Genomic DNA, 23726 nt, shown 5'->3' on the forward strand with positions numbered 1-23726 from the left:
TTTTTATCGTTATCGTTCAAATAAATATAGATGAGTTCGATTCGAAATGCTGACTGTGATGTGATATTAGACGGCATTCTATTCCACGGTCATGATTGTGTTTTACAATGATAATGTGTCCAGTTATTATTATCATTTGTGAACCACATGTTTTGAACACAGATCTTAAAGGAATCAGCCGTGTATCATACCCGTTAAAACATATAGCTTTTTAGCCAATCAGAACGCGTGTTGTCTACATGATTAACTCAGCAATCTTTTGAATACATTTGGGGCTAACATCAAATTAGACGACGCGTCGTTTGTTTTAAAACGGCCATTTTAAGGTAGGTTCACCCCAACTGGCAGAGACATGCAACCAAAACAAATATTTCAAAACGACACAAAAATATATTGTACAAATAGAAAAATTTGGACAAATAAGCCCACTGAAATCTAGTTCAACATTTCTCGTCTGCCGAGTAATGTAAGTGAAATTTAGAGGTATTTGACTAGCGCTTCATATTGATGCGAATTTTGAACGCAGTAGTTAAAGTTACATCCCTTGCCATTCTCGTCCTCACAGGCCTTTTCGTTTCTCTAATCCAGCACGAGAAACGATGGGCTCTGGATACAGGATTTCCAGTCCTAGATTCTAGGACTTCTGGTCTTCATGTATGCAGTCGTGATGAATGCAGTTCTGATTTCGGGCAAACGACACGAGTCCTTCGTCGAACGCAAATTGGCCTGCGGACGACAGACAATAGAATGAAACAAAACTTGGGTAAGGTGGGAAGACCTTACTACCGCCCAACCTTCCAAGGGGTTAACAACACGCGATATTCAAGTTATATATGTCCCGAGGGCTGAACTGTAGTCTTCTTCAAAGCTGTTTGCTGGGATGTCACGTAACGCTTTGGGAAAGCGTGGCGTGACATCCTCCTCCTACCCCATGAATTGTTATTATCTTAAATAAATGTTCACAGTCCCCTATTTTTCCGTGAAGTTGTAGAGATCGATCGTTGCGTTCGACGGGCCGCCATCTTTGTTCCTGAACGCTAGCGAAAACTGGGGAGAATGCAAAAAGCTCGTGGGTAAGGAATAGGGGACTGTGAACAGTCTATTCTGGCTATGAACAAAACAATCTAAGTAAGCTAAGCCATAAATAAATCATGTATATAGGCCATTTAAAAATGATAAATAAAATATGGAGAAAGAAAAAAGAATTGTAGCACAGCTTTAATTTAAGTATCTTTTATTCATTACAAGTCCTTAGTTTAGTAGACAATTTTCAATAGCATTTTTTAACGATCCCTGCAGCGAAGTGCAGACCTTTATCTTTTGATATTAACAGTAGCAATAAAAATAAAACAATTCAAGGCTTAGACTTCATGTAAGGAATCGTCAATCCTTAATATCTGAAAGAGAAGCAGCAACCTCAAGTTTTGCTTCCACTGACTCAGATCTTTACATCGGTCCGCTTGTTTGTCCAGCCTCTCTAATCCTCTCGAATTTTGGACAGAACATGACTTGTCAGGTTTTACGCCTACACGAATCCAAATGTCTTAGTCTTGATAGCCAGAAGAAGTTTGCTCTTGAGAATAGCGCGAGAGGAATAGAGTGGGATGTAGAGCCGCGAAATGCATGTGTTAGCTGTAGGAAGTTGGTGATCATGAGCCGGTTTCACTGTGACGGATGGTTTTGGTTGGAAACCTTCCTCGCTTGCTGGCAGGGCAGGGCTGGATGTCCAAAAATAGACCTTGAGGAAAAAATATCTTCAGTTACAAAGTGTAAACATATGGAAGTATACAAAATAATAAAGACAAAAACACTGCAAAGACTACAATTTTCATGGAAATTAATCAACGAAAATCATAACTCGTGAATGTTTCGAGTCATGTCCAAAACTTAAAATTTCTTGCAAAAAATTGTTGTGCATTGTTTTTCAGCTCTGTCAGGTGCTGATATAAAAAGATTTCTAGTTGTCTTATTTTCTCGGTATTTCACTGAACAAACTCTTGGATTTTACTGTACTTCGATGTCTTCTACATTAATTCTCTTATTGTTACTGTGACTTTTTTCTATTTAACATTTTGTGGATATCTCAACAAGCTGGTACCATACAACACTGTTAATCAACTATTTGCTGTAATCTTCTATTGCGTAATATCTAAAACATTATACAAATTTTAGAACACTTACCAGGTCCTGTCTATCAGAATTGCTCATTTTTTCCACAATAGACCAGAACCACTTCTTAAACTTGAGCAACTTTTCAGCTCCAGCACCTGAGAATAACAAAAATGAAAAGTAAAACGACAATGTTAGTTAAATGACAATCAAAGCCAAATAAAAAACAAAACAAAACAAAAAACAAAAAAACGCAAGTACGTTAAAACATATGGAAATTATCATGCCAGTGTACTGAAGCTATAAACAAGTGATATTATTGTGATGCCATCAGGAACTTTAGATCTTAACTTGAAGAAGTCTGGCCGATTTTTTTCAAGTTCTGCCCTTGTGGTCTAGAAACACACCTTAAAATTTTTATTCTCTCTTTGACAATTTACTTTATATCTTCATCTTGGTGTACCAGGTGCATTTCATCTACGAGAAGACCACTTCGCCAATTTAAGTACTTTTTGCCAAAAAGCAGTAAAATCCCAGTGACAGTGTCCCTTTAAAGGTCTCTCAATACTGAAAATCGCTACCACATCACATCAGACATGGCCGTTACAGTCGAAGCTCTCGTAAGCGGACACCCTCGGGACGCGAAAAAAATATCCGTAACTGGAGCTTTACGACAATTATTCTCGCCACAAGAGGTGTAGGGGATGGATGGCCGCTTACGGGAGCTTGTCCAGCCAACTTTAACCGGACGGACGTGTATGACGACAAAACAAACACTAAAATATAGTACTGTAAATACTGTAAAATCATTGTGACGAACGGCGATGTGAAGTTGATTGATTAAAACAAGATACAGAGGGTAAAACAAGGATTTTCTTTGGGGTGTCCGCCTACGAGAGCTAAAAACAAGTTCTAATCTCTGAAAGTGTCCGCGGCCGCTTACGGGAAAGTCCGCTTACAAGAATGTAAAAATACAGAGTTTGAATGAGAGTTAAAATAGGATTTCAAACAAGGCGACCGAAAGTAGAGCTGTCCGCTTACGAGAGTGTCCGTTAAGAGATCTTTGACTGTATAACTTTGCTTACCTCCTGTTTCATCGTTAAAACACGTATAGCTTATCAGCTGCTGTACATTCACTTCACCACAACCATTCAACAAAAGGCGAAAATCTTCAGCGGTCAGATTATCAAACGCAGACTGAGGTATAACATCCAGCACACCGCCACGAAGAGCCTTAAAAAGGAAAGTAAGAAAATAATTTTAGCGTAGTTAACTCACGATATAATAATTAAGTAATGTTTAATAAATGAGCAGCAGTGTTTTATCAAGTTTAAAACACGAGGCGCAGCCGAGTGTTTTAGACTTGATAAAACACGAACTGCGAATTTATTGAACGGCTTAAAAATCTTCTGATGTAGATCAACTCATTCTTGCACTAATATTTAGATTTGGGGTTATTTTGGCCCAGAAAATTGGACGTAAAGTTTAGCCGTGTCTTTATCGGATATAAAGACACTCATTAAACATTAATTTCTTTTGTATTTTCTTTATGAATTATTAATGAGTTTTTTAATTTATTAAAAAGTAAGAGACACCATTCAACGGGAAAAGATGAGATATTTAGGGATGTTTAGTTTTTTTAAGCTCCCAACTTAAGAAAAATCTTGATAAGAACTCTTTTTATAGACTGTCCACAGCCTGTCTAGTTTTCAACACAAAAAAAATAGCGAGAGAATCGGCGAGCGAAGCGAGCGTGAGCGCAACGGGCGGGCGAGGAGCAGGGGCAGGGGGCGAGCGAAAGAAAAACCCAACTTTTTCGCTTTCCGTCCCCCACCCCCTCGCGCCTCCTGTTTTGCGCTGGCGTTCAGTTCTCTCGTCGTTCATTCCCTGCGCTCAACGGTCGAAAAAATACGAAAAAATAGACGGCTGTGAACAGTTTACTCTTTTTACATTCAAGATCGGTAAAATGACATCATTCAAGCTTCATTTTACGGCCTTATTACTGACAAAAAATACACAATGCTGTAAATAACACCAAAAGGTCACCATAGAAAGCGAGGTGTTAATTCCACATGACATACATGTATACTGACGTTGAAAATAAAATTAATTAATTAATTAATTTAGAGGGGGAGCCACATCAGCCTTAGCTGGTTTTCATGCGGTCCTCTTGGTCGAATTGGAATTTGAAATTTTGTTTTTTTAGAAGGGAGGAAAACTGGAGTACCCGGAGAATAACCCTCAGAGCAAGGCGGGAACCAACAACAAACTCAACCCACATATGGCACCTGGCGAAAGCCAAGCCCAAGCCACATTGGTGGGAGGCAAGCACTTTCACCTCTGCGCCATCCCTGTTCCTCGTGACTTCACTAAGACTTCACTTCATCATCGAAATCTGAATTGATTATACAAATGTGTAATTTGACCACTCGACCCAAGCCTGTTTTCTACAGTTTATGCAAGATGATATACTGTTAAGAGATAAACAGAACCTACCTGAAGAGCTTTCTTGCTGTTACCCATCATCCTGTGCTCGGCATACAGGCGTACATACTCATGCGCATTGGATGGCGTGACTGCAACATTTTTTCCACCTTTAACCAGCTCCACTTGGCTGCTGTCAACTTCGTCCGCGATGGACTGGACACTAAAAGTCAGGTCCAGGCCCTTGAATATGTGCTCGGCATTGGGAGAAGCAGCCTCGACTATCAGTTTGCGTAAGCTTTCATACAGCATGGGGTCAAAGAACGCAAGGTCATGCCAGCCAGTCTAGAAAATAACAAGTAGAAACAAGTGAGCCCAAGCAAGAAGGGAATAGAGTTGATTACAGTCACACTTGACTGGAAAGGATATAAGCAAGCAGGACAATAAAAACCCGCGTATAAGAACCTAAAACTAGACAGATTATGCACGACGTTATACGGCAAACGGCAAACGCGAGCTTGCGTTTTTATCTAATTTTAAAATTAATCCCCCATAAAAATAGGGAACAAAATCCACGTTCAAAAAATAACAAAAATTCTTATTTCCACGTACGAACGCAATGTATTCCATATCACATATGCCCTGTAGTAGTTATCTGTGCTGATCGCTTGTGCGCGTATCAAATTAAGAAACTATTTAAGAACCTAAGTAGCCTTAAATCCCACTGTAAATACCATTTCTATAAGAACCTACTTCGGCCAAATTGGAAAAATCTAGGTTCTTATACGCGGGTTTTTACTGTACTACGAATCTCAATCCAGATACGTTCCCACAGCCCTCACTCCTCCTATTGCTGATGAGTTGAATATAACACTATCGTTACGAGATTGGCGTGAAATGTGATAATCGAAAGCATAAGCACTAGGTTTTGAAAAGTCTTACTTCCCCTGAACGTTTTACGGAAAATCATTATATTCTCTAAGCCTTTATTTTTGACTCTGCATTGGCTTATTTGAAACTGTAACACAAGCAGTCTAAAAATGCTATTTAACACGAAGTATAAAACCTGGCAGTATGCAGGACACATGTCACAGATGAACCTAGTAATTGCTTAGTACAATCCTAGGCAAAATTAGATGGGACACTTCACCCAGGTCACGAAAACCCCTTTCCCCACAACAGCGTTGGAATATATCGGATTTTTGTGACCGAAAAGCCCAAAAATCACAGGTTTTCAACACTGCAAGTGTGTGTGGGGGGGGGGGGGGAGGGAGTTGGAAAACAGATACAGCGTCCCATCAGCTCCCCAAGAGTCTCTTGTAGCCCAGTGGTTAGAGCGGCTTTTGTTTGGCTTGTTCACCGACTCAATAAAATAAAAGAGCAGTATGTTTAGATACTGACTTACCCGTCTGGAGAGGATGTTCTTTATGACGTGTCTGTTGAGGTTGATTGGACACAGTTCATTTTGTAGAAGACACAAGCCCATGATCCTTGAATACAAGCAGAAAGAAAACATTCGTAATTGATGGATTGTTGAAACATTCCCAACAATGAACTGGCTAACAGTCTAACAAGAGATACGGTTAATTATTACGATAGACTGTCCCTTGTCAGAATATGTAGCTATATGTATTAACGCTGACGAATAATTGCTTCAAAATAACACATCGAGGTTCTTTATTTAGAGTTTTTTTATTAGTTATATTGTTTCCCTTGTTCTGTTTGGTCACAAATGAAATCAATCTCTGTTACAAGCTGGTGTTTCTCCATACCAGTTTAACAGTATGTCTTAGTATATAAGTATTTAATAGTAATTTAGAAATATATTAGTTTATTAGTATTTATAAAATAATTTTTTTTTGGGGGCCCGAAGAAGAAAAAAATTAGTATAATACACGGCCCCACAAGCATTATGCTTTAAACCCTATCGTGTGTAAATAAAGGTTTTGATGATGATGATGATGAGTTGGTTCCCGACCCGGTAACCTGAACCCTCGATAACTTGATCCTACGGCTAACTTGAACCTTTTGTAGTACTTTTCAGGTCATTATCTTACTCGTTTTACCCTCAATAACTGGAATCCCCCGATAACTTGAAACTTTTTTTAATCCCCTTGAATGTTCGCGTTATCAGGTTTCAACTGACTAAAACTGTTTTGTATTGAATTAGGGGGAATCGTCAAAAGTATTGTGCTCAGACAGGAACCACCACTCTGCAACAGGACAGGTGGTCTCTTCATGTATCCCCCATCCCCCCTCCCCACCTTAAAATATGGCGTCTTGTTTGTATAGCACCTACTCTATCAGGAATACAAAACTTAGAAAAAGATTCAAATATCCTTGTGACATTTCTCCAGCAATGCAACCTTCATGCACACCTAATAGAAAGTCTTAACTCTAATTTTGAGGCCAATAAATTTTGTCCATTTGACTAATTAGACTGGTGGTATCTTGCATAGCCCTCCTACCCCCAAACAAGGTGGGTCCTCATCGAGGACACTTGTTATGCCCCATTCTCTTTTTTAGACAACTGCACATACCTGCCTACATTCCTAAAGCAGTTCAGTCTCTCCTCTGTGCACTTTCCAGGGCGTGGAGAGTAAAACCCAGTCTTGCCTGGTTGGTAGAATAATGGAGAACTATCGTCCTCAGAATCATCTAGGTCCACAACAGGGCTAAGGGTGTCTTCATCTCCGTCCTTTGTAGGCTTCCTAGAAAGACAATACATCTACTGTCAGACAGTGACAAAAACACAAAAAGACATGTGCTATCCCAGTGCTATCCCGGCCAATAGTCTCACCGGCTTCTAACAGGTATATCTTGACGTAAAACCTTGCGAAATGTTCTTTGTTTTTGGAGCTACTGTTTTCTGTTATGAACTATCGTTTCCAAGGTCTTTGATGTCTTGGTTGTCCTTTGTTTTATGTCACTGGTGAGTTCTACAGGTTTTTACACCAAGGATGAGCCCCTGGGGCACTTCGCATTTTTGCTTACAAATGGTCTTTACCTTTACCTTCTCCCCGCCCCTATTACAATGTTGATGTTGACCCATCCAACCCAGACCCAATATTGGGAGGTGGGGGAGGGAAGGGGGTTCGTGAAATTGAATCACAACTTCACATTTCAAAAAAAAAAATTGTCAATAGTCGGCACTGTCGGCAAGCAATTGTGGCTACGATTGTTTAAGTGTTAATTATTCAGTAGCAGTTGGGCAAATGCTACGCATTCAATAATGCTACTTCTCTTCTCAGGGCCTGTTTATATGGAGGAGAGTCGTCCCTGGTAGGAGGGTTACCCTCCATACCGAGCCACCCCGGGCGAGAGAGCTTTTCATACGTTCCTTTATATATAGCTGCGAACTGTTTACATGAGAAATTGCAAAGTTGGCTCCAGGGGCAGGGTGACCCTGGGTGGGGGTCACTCGCTTTGAAGGTAGGGTGACCCTGGGGAGCGAGCCAACTTTTTTCCATATAAACAGTTTGGTTATTTCGCCTCGCCTACCAGGGACAAGTTGACACATACAAGAGCGCAAACGCTGCAGTCGACCAAACAAAATTGCAGATACATTGAAATCGAAGTCGGCGGTAAATTTGTCCAAAAAATGGTTGTGGTCGATTTTCAGCGTTCCTTATTTAAAAAAGGAGAATAATAGATGTTTCAAAACAACTCTCGCCAGTCTTTTGAACCGAGAGGACCAAGTTTTGGCTCGGTCAACAGGGACAACTTTTTTATATAAACGCTCGGCAAAAGATAGCTCGGGGGAGAGGGTAGCCCTCCTACCAGGGACAACTCTCCTCCATATAAACAGGCCCTCAGTATCTGCAGCATCAGCCTGCACAAAATGCCGTTGTTTTGATTTATAGCCTGTGCAAGTCCTTGAGCTAGTGCCACTTCTGCACCTTGCCATAATCAACCCAGAGAATAGACACAAACTAGATAACACTACAAACTGAACCAATCAAAGGATGCTTTCATTGTTAATCAACCCATAATTGCTCTACTTACTTGCCAGATACAAGAAGAAGCTCCACAGCTTCCTCTACTCTTTGTCTTAAGGTATCTTCACTGGCTAATAGGAGCAATAACTGGGCTGGAGATAGCTCTAGCAACATGCCGGTGATCTTGCTGGCTAGAGACTGAAAAAATAGACAAGAGGTGAAACTATTAAGCAATGCTACGATGGTAATAACATTGCTAGTAAGTTTTCATATTTAAGTTCACTCTCAATAGTTTTCTTGTTTACAAATAAGCCGCTTCTTACAGCTTCTGATAACAGGGCAAGACCAGTGCTAAGCAATTTAGGGCTGAACTTGACTGTGAAAAATATTTTCTCTTAATCCACATATCAGTTCAAAACATATTATTTCGATAGTGGTTGGAGTCCCGCTCATAGCCTGAAATTTTTTTCAGTTTTTTTTTTCAGTAGTATGGCCGCACTCGCATTTATCATACATGTTCCATTGCTACCGCTGGGCACACATTCATTTATATTGCTTTGAGCATGTCAAACACTCATCACTCAAGTGAGTATGAGTGAGTATTGGCAAATACATAGGACAACTTGATAAAATGTTAAGGAAGGGTGGGTGGGGGAGCGGGAGATGGAGGGAGGGAGGGAGGGAGGGGTAACTAGCATCCCATCCAGGGGAAGTATTAATACTTTGTTACCATGCTATAAAAGAGCCGGAGTTGAGTCTTGGAAGTTGTGAGCCACTGACGTTTACTTCTTACCTTCTTTTTTTTTTAGAAATTTACGGTATTTTTCAAAGAAGTGAACTTACCGGTTGCAAGGCATGGACACGTGGATACAGCCTCTCTCCTAGGGACCGCCTGTGGTAGGGCAGTGGATCGCCATCAGCATCCTCTCCATCAGCACTGCTGCTGCCACCACTGAAGTGGAATGCTCGAGCATCAGCTGATAACTGTCTTCGCACATCACGCTCACGATCACGCTTGTAACGGTAACTTGTGGCACGTCTGATGCGCTGAACTATGCCTGCTATGATTTGAATAAGACAGCACAGTTAATTGTGGACAAAAGACAATTATTAAGTCACGCGTCACGCAAGGAATTCACGAATGTCGATGTAATCTTTTTCTATTCTCGCTACCAATCAGATGTTACTTTGTGATTGACAGATTAGTGAAGCGTAACCGAGCACGCGGGGAGATTTTCATGTAATTTTCCACAGTCGGGAATTCGGGATCGATGTGATTAGAGTTTAGCTTAAGTTTTCCGTGATTAAATCGTTGTTTAAATTCGTTATGATTGCCGAGGTTTATCTGTGAGACAAATTGAATATTTTATCACAAAGAGGGCGACATACTACAGGTAACTACTGGTATAGAAGTGTTAAACACAGAAGAAGCAAATTGGATGTGAACGGGTTTTTTTTTTCTTTTGATAAGAAAAGCCACTTGGTCTTTCTATTAATTTTTAGCATGTCTTCTCATCCATGAAAAGTTCCTCAAGTTAAAACAAACGAAACCATAACTGCTACGGTGGTTTGGATATCTGCTCTTAAAAAACACAGATTTTTATAGACTTGCCTACACGTCAAGCGCACACGATCAGAGCGGGAAGCCCGAGAAAATTCGAGAAGATTAAATTGCGTTCGGGTAAACTTGAAAAACGTCGGCCCGACTTTTTTTTATCTTTATCTCAATTTGTATGAGTGTTACTTTTCAATGCTCGAAAATCATCCTTGTTTGTTATGTAGCCATGATTTTACCAATAAATGACTTTTGCTATGCCAATTTGAAGTTTACAGCTCTAAATTGACGAAAATAAATAGAATTACCTGAAATACCGTGACCTAGCCCCGTTAAATGTAATCTTGTTAAAACACATTTATTCTGCTTTCTATATCACTGCAAAAAACTATTGTAGGTAAGAATAACTTACTTCTGCTGGTGTCTAGGGAAGGTAGCCTTTCTCCAGATAAGAATGCTTCTCCTACTGCCGTGTAAAAGCTCCTTGCTACACCGCTTCCCTCGCCTGGTTCATCCTTGAATGTGACCTTGACACGATGTATGGTCATGGGACGAGACCTGGGACCACGCCGGCCAAACTGTGTGTTAAGCTGCCTGATGGTTTGTTGTATCAATGTTGCACGGTCACGCTCAACCTGAGTGAGAGCAAGTACAAGTTTTGTTGTTTTTGTTTATTTGCAATCCGTCTTTGACAATCTTAACCATCTTTGGTCACTTTTCCCTTTTTATAACCCCCCTCCCCCTCCCCCCTTGCTGTGTGTACCTCATTAAACAAATCCGATATTCATTACAATGTACAATCAACCTTTGCAAAAGACAGGTCAGTTCCACAAAATTTCTTTGTCGCGACGATAGCTTTGTCATACACAATTTGGTTTTCAATAAAATAATACATAACACGCCTTCTGTTTCCGTACAGATCTGTTACTTCCAAGGTTAGGGGAGTAGGGGCACTACATTATGTAGTTTTGGCAGAAATCCGCTATTCGGGGCTATAAAGCAGGATAGTAGCGAAGACAAGGTTTATTTGAAAAAGACAAATAAACAAAATACTTCATTTATTACAATATACACCAAATTGCAGTAACGTTGTCATAGAAAAAGGAAAAAAGAAAAAAGGTAAATAGGAATAATTAGCGTAGTTTCATAACTGGTAGCATTTACAGAAAACTCACGAGTTTCTATCAGTAAACTTTGAGTCCGCTTTTTTTATGCTGTAACAAGATAAAAATTGATTTATTCGTATTTTGAGGCATTTTAAGGCCATCTGTACGAATAAATTTCATGCATGCACTTAATTAATTCCTATTTGACTTTTTCCTTTTTCCTCTTTTTCTATGACAACCTTATTGCAATTAGGTGTAAAGGCCAATTAAGTCACGAACTGTCTTACCTCAAGAGTCAGGTCCCTTTGGGTAGAGTTCCTTAGCCGCTCCATTTCTCTTCTAAACTTTGTCTCTTTAACATCAAACCTGCCTAGCTCATTCAACACAGAGGACGGTTCAGATCCAACGTCTTCAAGGAACACTCGACCAAACAACTCCACACACAGACGCCAACGTCCAAGGAGGGAGTTAGCAGAGGTTCCATTGGAGATTAAAGGCTTGGAAGAGGAAGGAGGATGGATTCGGAAGCATCATCAGAACTTTTCAGAGACGAGGTTGAAGGTTCTGCTGAGGACTTGCTTTCGGTGACTAGAACCATGACAAAAAAATTAGTATCGATTCACCATTCAGCATTCTCTTGTTGTACAAATTAAAGATGTTTGTTAATATACAAAAGTGTGGTCTTGTACGGTTTTCGTTGCAAGTTTATAGATTGACAAAAAGAAATTGCAAAATTAAAATCTGACATTTTTTACAAACTTTTTCGTAATTAAGGATCACCGAACGAGCTTCGATCCATTCCAGGCATGTATAGCAAAGTAAAGCATATGTAATACGGCTAACATGAAGAAGATTTTGTGGTGTAAAAAAAATTGTCAGTCAGACATAATGGACAAAAAAAGTTCTCCACTTTACATATAACCGAAAGCAGTTTTCTTTTGTGAAATGTTTAGAAGAACCTACTGAGGGAGATTAATTTGGGAACAATGCATCTTAAAATTCCAGCATATTGTCTGTTTGTTTTAAAAGACGGTAGCTAAAATGTTGAAGAAAAATGATCTATTACTTGCGATGCAAAAAATCACACAGATTTACAAAGTGGACCTTGGTCACACAAAAATGTTTCACGTTTCCTGCCAAGGCTGTCCACATGTTTTAGCATCTCTATTCATGCCAATGCTAAACCTCTCTTACCATTAACTTCCATTGGAGTACCAGCCTGTCCCACATCCGTTCCACTGACAGGTCTCGCAGCACCAAACACAGACTCAGAATCATCCCGAAACAGCGCCATGCTGCTGACCATCGGTGTGCCCTTGTCACTGTCTGCGTGCTCATTCACAGTTCCAAACATCTGCTCCCTGCGTGCAGCAGGGTGTAACAGATGCGGCTGACAGGCAAGAGGGAGTGCCTCCTCTACAGGTGCCTGGTATGGGTCTGGAGGGGTGCAGCCCAGTACTGTGGTGGAGTCAGTCCGCACAAAAAAGCTGACAACAAAAAAACATGCAAAAACTTCATATCTATAATCTTCATGTTGATTCGAATTTTTAAGGTTATAGATAAAATTTGTGTGACCATCCAATGTTCTTTTTCATTTTTTTTTTTAAAGAAGCAGTGTCACGAAAATTCATCTAAAGTTTTGTGCAAGCTTTTCTAGAATTGGGGGGGGGGGGGGGGGGCACTCATTGAACAAAAACATAACCTAGAAATTATTGTCAAAGATGTGGATAAACCGTAATGACGTCGTCAAACGTGAAAACGTCAGTGACTTTTTAGGGGTTTTTTTATTTTGAAAAAAAAGGGGATTAGGACACTTCTTTCTATCCGGCCTAGCCCACACCACCTTTTAACAATTTTCATTACTACTACAGCAAAGCCAGGCCACTATTAGTGGATTTCCAATTAATACCAACACTTTCAGTGGATTTTCAATAGCACTGAATCTTGGTGACACTGCCCCTTTAAGACAGACATGAAATATTTTGTCAAATTTGTGGTACAGTGACTTTACAAGGTAAAGGGTTTCATGACATACCTGTGTAAACTTCCAGGCAAGTTAGGTGTAGGCATGGGTTCGTCCTCGACATGATCAGTATCATCGTCATCTTCATCTGCATCTCTCTTAAAGCTCGCACTGTCCTCATCGTCAACATCATCACCACCTTCGTCGTCATTGGTTGAATCCGCAGCGGCAGTCTTCTCTGCACTTGATCGGTTAGCCTGTGAGCTGGCGTTAGGATTGTTACGTATGTAATACACTAGAGCATCCAAGACGTACGCCACATGACGCAGTGAAGACACGTCCAGTTTTGGCAAGGAGTCTCCATGTTCGTTTGAATGGCCTCTTAGAAGAGATAGAACATAGACAAGAAAGTCCTGCCGACCAGTGTCCAAGTTACTGCTCGCAGCTCCATGTCTCCTATTTAAACAGAAATCGAGAACATTGGGGGCGGCAACTATATTACTACGATATTAAGTTTGACAAATACTAGCAATGAAACTTTATGTCGGCAAAGACATCAATTCTATGGATCTTAATAACCAACCCAAAGCGTCATTACAAACATTTAAGTCTACCGGGCATTATACTGATTAAAAGTTCCTTTTTTATGTATTGTACTTCAGAAAAAAACTTACCGTCTTACTACAGATCTTTTTCGTTTGTTTTCCAAAACTCTTAGAAGTGCTGGATCTTCACGAGTACGTTTTTCTTTGCTGGCTTTGGGATGGAACTCATGAAGAGGATGGGAGGGGTGGGAGGGGTCAGTGGCGGCAGACAGTGATAGACCAAATCGAAGCTGAGCTTCTGTGCAATCCAAGACTACAGCTAACCAGTTCCAGGCCGCTTGGAGCTGCTGGTCAACCAGTGTGCTGATCTCTGCCAAGTCTAGTGGGCTGGGAGTGAGGCTCTCGGCTGGTAGGGCTGAAGGGTCCTGTGCAGTATTGAGAAGGTCTGTTACCTGGAAAGCAAAATACGGTATCAATTGTGAGTCCCTCCATAAGAGCCTGTGGACTATCTTTCATCAATTTTGTTCCTCATGTAGCCCATTACCCAACATCCATATTGGTAACATCGAGAAAAACGGCCCGATCATTCAATAAAAGTTTTAGCGGGAGAAAGCGTGGCCTAGTTCTTGGGGACTGGACTTGTGATGATAGGGTTGCCACTCAATAGAACCCAAAAAATTCCCTGAATTTTACCTGACCTTGAAAAATGTTTGTTTTCCCGACTTTTCCCTGAACAGGCAACCCTGGATAAGTAGGTCCTGGGTTAAACTCCTCTCCAGCACTAGATGGATAGTACAACCCCGATTTTTCGATCCTCTAAGGGAGACGAAAATTGCTTTGAGAAATTGGCGGTAAAGTTACAGAAAGTACTATCTAAGGGAAACAAAAATTGGTTCGAGAAGTCGGGAGTTTTGAGAAACCGAGAGTAGAGAAATCAGGATTCTACTGGATTTGTGTTTGGTGGTCCCGAATTCAGCTCTTTCACACTTTGTATGTAGCTAATGGGTCAGCCTCCGACTAGTTGGGGTTTCTAACAAGTTTCTGTTCTATTTGCAATATGATGTTTGTTTGTTTATTTTCGTTGTCCTCAATAGACCTTATCACGGTTTTCGACGCCATCTTGACGAGTAGGCAAAGCGGGTAGAAATTAAAGTGTTTGTATGGGAATCCGACGGCAAATATCTTTTACAAAAATTGAAGTCTGGACAGCTTATGAATTGTAGAGTTAAGATACTTGGCAAAAGTTTTTATTCAACGAGTTTGAAGGATGTAGCTGGGCTAGAAAGCGTTCATATACGTTTTTAATTTTTCCATACATTTGTCTGTATTTTTCTCCGCATTATTGACGCCATTTGCGGGAAAATTACAGACAAAATTTAATGTATACTAGTTATGCAACGCTTTCGAGTGGTATACTATGGAATATCCCACGAGGCACTTTTATTTTCTTGAAAGGCGAAGTGAAGACAGGCGAGGGCGAAGTGTCGATAAGTGAAAGCGAATTGAAGACAAGACTTTCATCGGAACTTACAACACAACCGCGGACTTTCTAAGAGTATTCAGGCACTCTTGGGATCGTCTTGGTAAAGTAAATTGTATTTTTTAATTGGATTTACGTCGTAATTATAGTTTAATTAACCGACTCCTTGTGTTGTCACAATTTGTTCAAAATTCGCCAGTTGATTCGCCAGAAGTTTATTCGCTTGTGGCGAAGTTTCCTCGATGCGATACGAAGTTTATAAATGTAATGCAGTGTGTTTATTTAAATAAAGTTCTTGTCTAGGAGAGTTTGTCGCCGGTAATTTTTCTTTTTTATTATTGAAATAGCGAATTCGCTTGTAAAGCTATGTGCTGATTTGCAGCTTTGTTTTCTCGCGCCGTTAACTGTTGTATGCTAAAGGTTATAAACTGGAAAAATCGGCGTAAAGTGCTCAATGGTTGAATTCTCGTTATATATAAAATAAACAAATTACAGCATAGAAAGTGCTTTGTACGGATTTTTATTCACTCGTTGCAAAACTTTGAAAAACTCACTCGTTCGCTACGCTCACTCGTTCGTTTCCCAAAATTTTGCAACTCGTGAATATAAATCCGTACGGCGCACTTTCTATGAAGTAATCTATATATACCATGCCATATAAAATACGCTTACTAAATTTCGTCAAGAATACAGTCGCAGCGCACTATGGGAAGGTTGGGTTGAATACCGTCGAATATACAACGGCTTTCCAGTATTCTGATTGGCTGTATTTTCTATGGCATGGTATAAATGGGAATATGCGTCGAAAACCGTGATAAGGCCTATTACCATAGCAGTAACAATTATTATGACACTTCAATATAGTGATTTATTTTTTACTACTTATTTTTTTAAACATAAACACAAATGACTTATTTACAACGACAGGGACCCTTCAGCCAACTCACCTCTCTTACAATAATACCAAAGGCTCGTGCCAGTGCACTGGCCGAGTTACTCATGCTGTGAGATCCGCTCGTCCCAGGCGTCTCACTGGTGGCTGCAGTGCTAGCAGCCGCAGCATTACCTCCACTGCGTCTGAGCGAGCTGGAATCAACATAGATGAAGCCTGTACCACCACTGGTGGTCTGAGGGGTAGCTGCAGTGCTACCAGTGGCACGCGATGGTGTGTTGTTGGCGCGTATAGCCCACTGCATAGCATGAGGAGTGGTACTGGGGTCGACTCCTATCAGAGAAAAAAAGGGAATGGTCAAGTACGTTAGTAATGTAAGAAAATTGTTTTTAATCCTTTCACGCCATAGAGTGAAGCCAGTTGTTTTGCATACCTCATGTGCTTGTGACGTTTGAAACGTATTCTTTTATTTTCTTTGACAAAATGGTCTGAGACACCCTTACACTTCCGTTTAAAACCATTTTTGAAGGAAAGCTACTGAGCAGTGTTTTACAAAAGGTGATTCCAACTTTCAAATGCGCAGATGGAATCCTGGTGTATGACCTTTTCAATTAAAGCTATTGAGCAGTACTTTTAAAACGGTCTTTCCTTTAATTTGTTTCTGCATTCAGATAAAAGCTACTTAGCACTATTTTGATGTTGTAACTGTTTGTTATACTGATCCCCCCCCCCCCCCCTCAGCCCAATTCCCAAGATGGTAAATCATGACAATTTAGAAACAAGGCAACGTAACGTTTTCAATTAGTGACCTTTACATTTGACTACAAGTACGAGCTTGGAATTTCGAGACAATTGTATCCCCGAAACTATAACTAAGATTGGTGTGATAAGAGATTATAGAAGGCACACGAACTTGGTTTGAAAACTCGTACTCGTACTCAATCTCGTAGTCGAAGTCCAATCTAAAGGTCGCTATTGTGGCTATTATGTGAAAACGTGTTACCAAACAGGACTTAAACACTTAAAAAATATCCTATATGTTACATGTAAATATGATTTGAATTAAGCACCCCTCTCTTATAAGCCCTCCTCTCTATAATGACCCCAACAACTCCCAAAAGGTTCTTAAGCGAAGAGGTACCCCCCTGGGGGGCTCACTAGAGCCTTTACGGTATTCAAATGAAAGCTGCTAAAGCACGGCATTGATGCAGTGCTGATTATTATGCTGTACCAGGTGGTTCTAACTTTCAAGTCTATGGATGAAACCCTAGTATGTGACCATTCAAATGAAAGCTATTGAGCAGTACTTTCATGTGGTACTGTTTATTACTCTGTATCTGTAGGTATCTGTAGACGTAGTTTCGTACCTGACGTTGGTGGTCTATTTTCTATACTCTCAGGCAGGTCATAAGTCTCCACCACCACCTCTTCCTCCTCTTCTTCTTCCTCTTCCTCTTCCCCGGTGGACGACTCTTCCTCAGAATACAACTCCACATGTTCACCGTGCATGCTGGCACTACCATCTGAACCTATCAGTGAGCCGGCTACACGATTACGACGAACACTCTCCACCACATGAACCTCACCCACCTGACAAGAAACAGGAAAAGAAAAATTCAATTCAATTATTGTTTAGAATAGGCAGTTATATTAATCACAGTGACTGCTAAAACTTCTTTACGTGACAAAGGCTACGTTTACACGGGACCGGTCCGGAACCGTTCCAAACCGAACTGGACCTGTTTACATGGAACCATTTGGAACCGATCCAGGTGTTTACACGGGACCGTTCTGGAACCGGTCCGGAACCGATCCATAACTGGACCAGCAAAATAGCAGGTCCAGTTTTGGATCCGTTCTGGACCGGTTCCAGAACGGTCCCGTGTAAACAGAAGGCCTATCCGGTCCGAAAATCGGATCCGTTCCGGACCGGTCCCGTGTTAACATACAGTGTAGCCAAAGTCTCCACTTAAACAATTACAGGTAAATGAAAAGCATTTAAACGTGTCCGTTTTATATTGAACCTGAAGAAGCAAGCTAGCTTTAGCCAAATAAGTTGTAGAAGAATTTTCAAGAACATGAAATGTTGCAAAAAGCAAATACAAATTTAGTGGAATTCACTACAATTAAACAGGAAAGCGAATGCAGATGCATCACACACGTGTAAATAAAAACGTGTAGATTTTCACCAATATGAAATACTTGAATGAGTACCTACGATAAAATCACGCAGACTTATCGCTTCTATCCAACAACAATTCAGCCATCTCGCTGAATCACGGTTGGTGAACATACTTCGAACCAGGGCACCCTGCTTCAAGCAAGCAATTGTGGACCACTGCCCTCATTATCTTTCGGCATTGTTGCCTGCACTTATGCGTTTTTCCCACCTTTCTCGAAATAGCTCTATGTAAGAACGAGACATGCAAGAACGAACGTCCTTAAATATTCTTATTTTCATAGAGTAGTGGGAACATGGAATTCGCTTCCGCTTTTCATTCGTGAGGCAACAAGTGTGAACTCTTTTAAAGCATTAGTTAGAAAGTTTTTTATGGATCAGCAAAATTTTTAGATATTTTTCTTGTTTACTGATTTATTACTATTATAATTTCACTTTCTTTTTTGTATTTTTATCTTAGTATCTTAGGTGATCTGCTTTAATATGGGGTCCTTGACTCTTTTGCAGTTCATCCTTTGGCCTTGTTTTTTTTTTTTCTTTTCTTTTTTTTTTCTTAGCTTTAGCCTTAGCCATAAATTGTAATAAAGAAAATAACAAGAAACGCTTCAAAGTCGAGTACCTGACTTTCTTCACTGTCACTGTCACTCTCCGCCAGTAAGTCCAAATCCATGTCTGATTCATTCCCAGCTGCTCCACTCTCAATTTCTTCATCTCCTGCTTCTTCGTGGCTTTCTGATTCCATCTCTCCTCCTTCAACAACCTTTGGAAAACAGAAAAGTTCTAAAATAAATAAAAATTCTAAACAAGTTGAACAGTAAAAAAAACAACAACAACAACACAATTAACATTTTATAAAAGAAATAAAGAACTTGCTCCTTGTGCACTGTCGAGTTATATACATGTAAGCACTTGGGAATATTTAAGAACACACAAGAGGTGCAAGAAGCACTTCGAGTCAGCTGTCCCTCCTATTACCTTATTATAGAAAATTAACGCTTCGTGAAATTAACGCGAATTTAAGTCGCGTTAATTTTTGTTAACGTTAATTTCCGCGCCGTTAATTTAGTGGAGCGTTAATTTCCATGACCTTAATTAATTTCCATTATTTTGGCGCCAATTTTCGATACAGTCCAGACGTTCTTGACTGCAAGGAAAAGACATTATTTCATCAGGGTGGAAATCTGCCGTTATCACTGAAACAGCGAAGAACGTTCGAGGTGGTCAGATTCTTCACCTAACCCCTACGTTGAGGATTATACACCTAGTGTTGAAATAAACGTGTTCTTGTTGTCTCAACAAGTTTTTTTCTTTGTGTTCGTCGCGTTAATTTCCTTCATTTTGAAATGTTCCCCCCTCTTTCGCGTTAATTTCCTTTATTGGAAAGCAATTTTTCCTTCAATTCGCGTTAATTTAAGTCGCGTTAATTTCAAATACCTTGATTAACACAAACGTTAATTTCCCATAATAAGGTACTCTATGCACTTCTCTCATGTTCTTAAAAAATCCTGCGTGTTTATACAATGTATAACTCAACAATGCACTTGGTCCCATTTTTCATTTCAGATGATGACCATTACCTCCACTTCCTCTCCATCGACAGATGGTCCCTCCACAGCCACAGAACTCTGCTCCTGTGCACGAGAAATGGTAACAGTTTGCCTCCTTCTGTGCCTCTGGCTTCGCACCCTATGAGCGCTAGGCCTCTCTTGGGTGGAAGCCTCCTCGACTGAAGATGGTGTTGACGGCCTCATGGGCAATGGCTCTACAGTGAACAAATCTTCACTGGCTTGAGTGGCTTCTAGTGTAGAGGACAAAAGACTGAAGGGCTGAGCTGGACGGCAGATGCCTAGTCGTACCGGGGCAAGTATTGCATCAGCGACTTGAACAAGCTCAGGAATGGCTATGGTTGACAGGCACTGAAAAATACGCTGGCATTTCATCAAGGGCTGAACAACACCTCTGTTAAAAAGAAAGAAACAAACAAGTAAAACACTATACTATATGGAAGAATTTTGTACATGTACAATGTAGATTTGAGCGCATTTGCAACCAGGCAAACACCTTGGGATCTGACTATCTCAAATCTTGCATCAAAGTTATGCACAACTTTCGTCTTGAAGAATACCGGTAATGGAGTGAGAATGATATCATAGAAGTATGGAGTTTAAAGCAATTACAAAGATTTGCATAATAAAGTTGCCATGGAACGATTCATTTCATCACATTATTAATGATTTCTGTATTGGCTAACTTCCTACTAGGAAACCTAGGTCAACTTTTTAATCTTACTATCGTTCTCTACACCCTGTTCCTCCTACAAGGATAGCTACCAGTAGCTCATTCCAGCACTAAGTCTTTGCCAGGTTGTTCAAACCCCAGCTATGTATCGTAACAGATTGCCTGCGATTTTTTTTGATAGCCGTGATAAATTGCTAAAAATTTACTTATTAAAGGGACACACTCACAATGTCACAGGGGTTTTTCTGCTTAAAAAAAAGCTACACTAGATGCATACATATAGAACATCAAGGTGAAGATATAAAGCAAACTGTGTGAAGAAAGATGGGAGTCGTTGAAAGTTTTTTTTAGCTGTTTCCAAGCAACAAGGACAGAACTGGAAAAAATCAGCCTGACTTTTTCAAGTTGAGTTCAAAAGTTCCTGATGGCATCACATAAATATCACTAGTTTATAGCTTCAGTACACTGGCATAGTAACTTTGAACAAAACTGGACCACTATTCGTAGATTCCTATACGTCTTTAGGTTCTTAAAGTTTTAAGTAAAGCTCGTGACATTGTCCCTTTAATAGCAGAAGATACATTATTGAATGTCATACTTACACTTTCCGTTTGCCATTTGCAGGTGCCATTTGTGATGCCAACACAACAAATACTCTTGCTACAGATCTGATAAAGCGCCGAGCCAGGCTCATCTCATCAGATTTGTTGGGATCAGTAGAATTCTCTATTGCAGTGACCAGCGTAACAAGAAGGGGATCAAGTATCTGCAAAATAACAGAATTGTTATATTAATGTAAGTCGTCTCTCTTAAGGACTTGCTCGAAAAATGGTGTGCAATTACACCCTTGTGTTTTACATGCATGCCCCCACCCCAAAAAAGACAAGAGTTTATACCATAATACTCTAGCACTAAGTGCGATAACTTTTAGCAGAAAACACATCACAAGACTACTCTGTGCTAAAACAACAAGTACTGCACCAAAGAACTGTTCAATAGCTATCCGAGAATTGAATGCACACAAACTAAGATTTTATCCAATGTACAGAGACTTACATGTACACATAACTGAGATATTTATTGAACCCCCAAAATTACAAAAAATAATTGTACAACATCTTACCTCAGGACCACACTTGGCCACCAGACAGTGTGTGAATGCATCAAGTCGCACTGTACCTGCCTGACTTGACAGACGGTCTTCCTGTTCGGTCATAGGAATGAGGTGGCTTGAACCTGCATCAGGTAAACCACTGCCCTCATGTACATGCGGTCTAACAGAAACAAACGTTGGTTATTGTCAACAGGTATAATCATAAAGAAGCACATTATGCAATGAATAGAAAGACAAGTCATGGTGATGAACCATCCCGCTTCTGTCTTCCCATTTACCGGTGTTGTTAGACGTTGTTGTTTTGACTTGTGAAAAGCGCAGTGTAGCTATAGAAACTATTACACATTAAGCATTAATTTTGGGTTAATTAAATGCATGTAAATGAGTTCCACACGGAAATTTGCGTTAATTAAGTGCATGTAAGTACGTAATTTTTCGAAAATTTGCGTTAATATTATTACGCCTAGGTTTTGTTCGCATTGTTAAAATGCTTCATTATATTCTTATAATAAGGTAACTTGCAACAAAATTAATATGCTTTTAGCTTGTGAATGATTTCTTTTGTCCCCAATGCAAAAAGCCACAGTTTAAGTGATTTTCACTTTTTGTTTCAAGGCAAAACTCGCCTCATGCGCCAGGTTTTAATGAGGAAAACAACCCCTCACTTTAGGGCCTGTAAACTGATTTCCTTACAAACAACACATCAAAAATGTGATCTCTGTACCTTGTCTCTCCTGGTGATCGACAGCCATCTCTCAACATGGCACTAACAGCTCGCCAATCTTGTAAGATGAACTCCAGAGCCTTGCGAGCAAACCTAGGAGGATCCAAGTCATGTTCAGGGAGTGGTGGAGTCGCTCCGCTTGTTCCAAGTGTCTTGGCCTTGGCTTTGGGACGTGCTTCTGCAGCAGTGCGGTGTGGTCGGAATTGCCTCTGTTCGACAGTCTGTCGAGCCACAGTTTGTGCTAAAAATAGCAGTAGATGCTCCCCTCTGAAAAAAGAATAGAAAGTCAACAAAAGGTCTGACCTGCTGTCATCCAAGTCTTGGAAAGAACATTGCAAAAATGTACTGGTGACAATTTGACCCAAGAATTAGAAAGTCAACAAAAGCCCTGACCTTCTGAATTCAAAGTTTTTGCAAGAAAATTGCAAAATCTTAATAGCAATCAAACAAACTCAATTGAACAAGTGACATGTAAAGTTAATGATGAGGTAGAATCCCGAATTCTCAAACCATCAGTTCCTCAAAACTCCTAATTTCTCGAACCAAATAATTAATTTTTTCACTTCCCTTGGATAGTACTTCTTTGTAATTTTACCCCCAATTTCTCGAAGCAATTTTCGATTCCCTTAAGGGTTTGTGAAACTGGGATTCTACTGTAGCTTAGATTCAAAGAGTCAGCATACCTTCCATTGGGCCGGCTAACCAAGTCAGTCTCGGACACAAGTTTTTTAAGGAGTTGAATGCGTGCAGCCTGGGACCCTGGCACCAAGGCACGACACTTGCACTTTTCCCAGCAGTCACAGTAAGCAGTAGGTGCTGTTCTCTTCAACCTGATTGGATAAGAATAGCCTTAATTATTGCAAACAATACAGGATACAGTATACTGGCACTATAAGAAAAGGGTTACAAACTATCGCAAAATGGAGAGCAAATGTTCCTATTCCAAACAACGTGGATTAAAAGTAAATGTATAAAACACTTGAGGGCATGTTTCATCACATTTCCAACTACCGAGAAGAGAGTTTAAAATACGAACACAGCGTATTTTTGACGAACTCTGAGGCGTTTGGAAATAACGCATTGTGATGATCACTCTCTTGGGTGTTAGATATACATGTATCTTCTCAATGAAAAATAAAACTACGGAGAAAATGGAGAAAAAAGTCGTTAAGATCACATATCCAAACCACAGCCTGCCATGGTTTTGATTTCCTTTGTTTTAACTTGATGAATTGTAAACGAGTTTGAGAAAGTCAGATGGAACTCACAATAAAGGTCGAGAAAGGTTCATCTGAGCTTTATGGCAATTCTTAAAAGGCGGAAATGGAAAGAGCATTTACAAGTCAATTTCTAGGCTGTCCCAGCAAGTAGCCGTTTACACTCCTTGGTGGAGAGAGGCAGTGCAACAGTGATGTCTTTCCAGGAACACACCACAATGACCCTGGCCAGTGCTCAAGCC

At 40.2% G+C, this 23726-nt stretch overlaps 1 protein-coding gene across 1 annotated transcript in view; it reads right to left on the reverse strand.

Annotated features, from left to right (window-relative positions):
- Nucleotides 1-1218: 1218 nt before the first annotated feature.
- Nucleotides 1219-23726, reverse strand: part of LOC144666945 (E3 ubiquitin-protein ligase UBR5-like) — a 53105-nt gene continuing 30597 nt past the window's right edge. The window contains 22 exon segments of the mRNA XM_078528385.1: nt 1219-1738; nt 2182-2267; nt 3195-3342; nt 4606-4878; nt 5939-6023; nt 7074-7244; nt 8539-8669; nt 9315-9532; nt 10439-10661; nt 11420-11644; nt 11647-11720; nt 12327-12619; nt 13168-13551; nt 13770-14092; nt 16068-16345; nt 17380-17602; nt 18811-18951; nt 19769-20150; nt 21032-21195; nt 21553-21703; nt 22268-22534; nt 22951-23097. Coding sequence (XP_078384511.1) covers nt 1526-1738; nt 2182-2267; nt 3195-3342; nt 4606-4878; nt 5939-6023; nt 7074-7244; nt 8539-8669; nt 9315-9532; nt 10439-10661; nt 11420-11644; nt 11647-11720; nt 12327-12619; nt 13168-13551; nt 13770-14092; nt 16068-16345; nt 17380-17602; nt 18811-18951; nt 19769-20150; nt 21032-21195; nt 21553-21703; nt 22268-22534; nt 22951-23097 — 4600 coding nt within the window. The 3' untranslated portion in view covers nt 1219-1525.

Source organism: Oculina patagonica, chromosome 9 (assembly GCF_052425735.1).
Source record: "Oculina patagonica isolate OP01 chromosome 9, crgOcupat, whole genome shotgun sequence".
Classification (NCBI taxonomy): Eukaryota; Metazoa; Cnidaria; class Anthozoa; order Scleractinia; family Oculinidae; genus Oculina; species Oculina patagonica.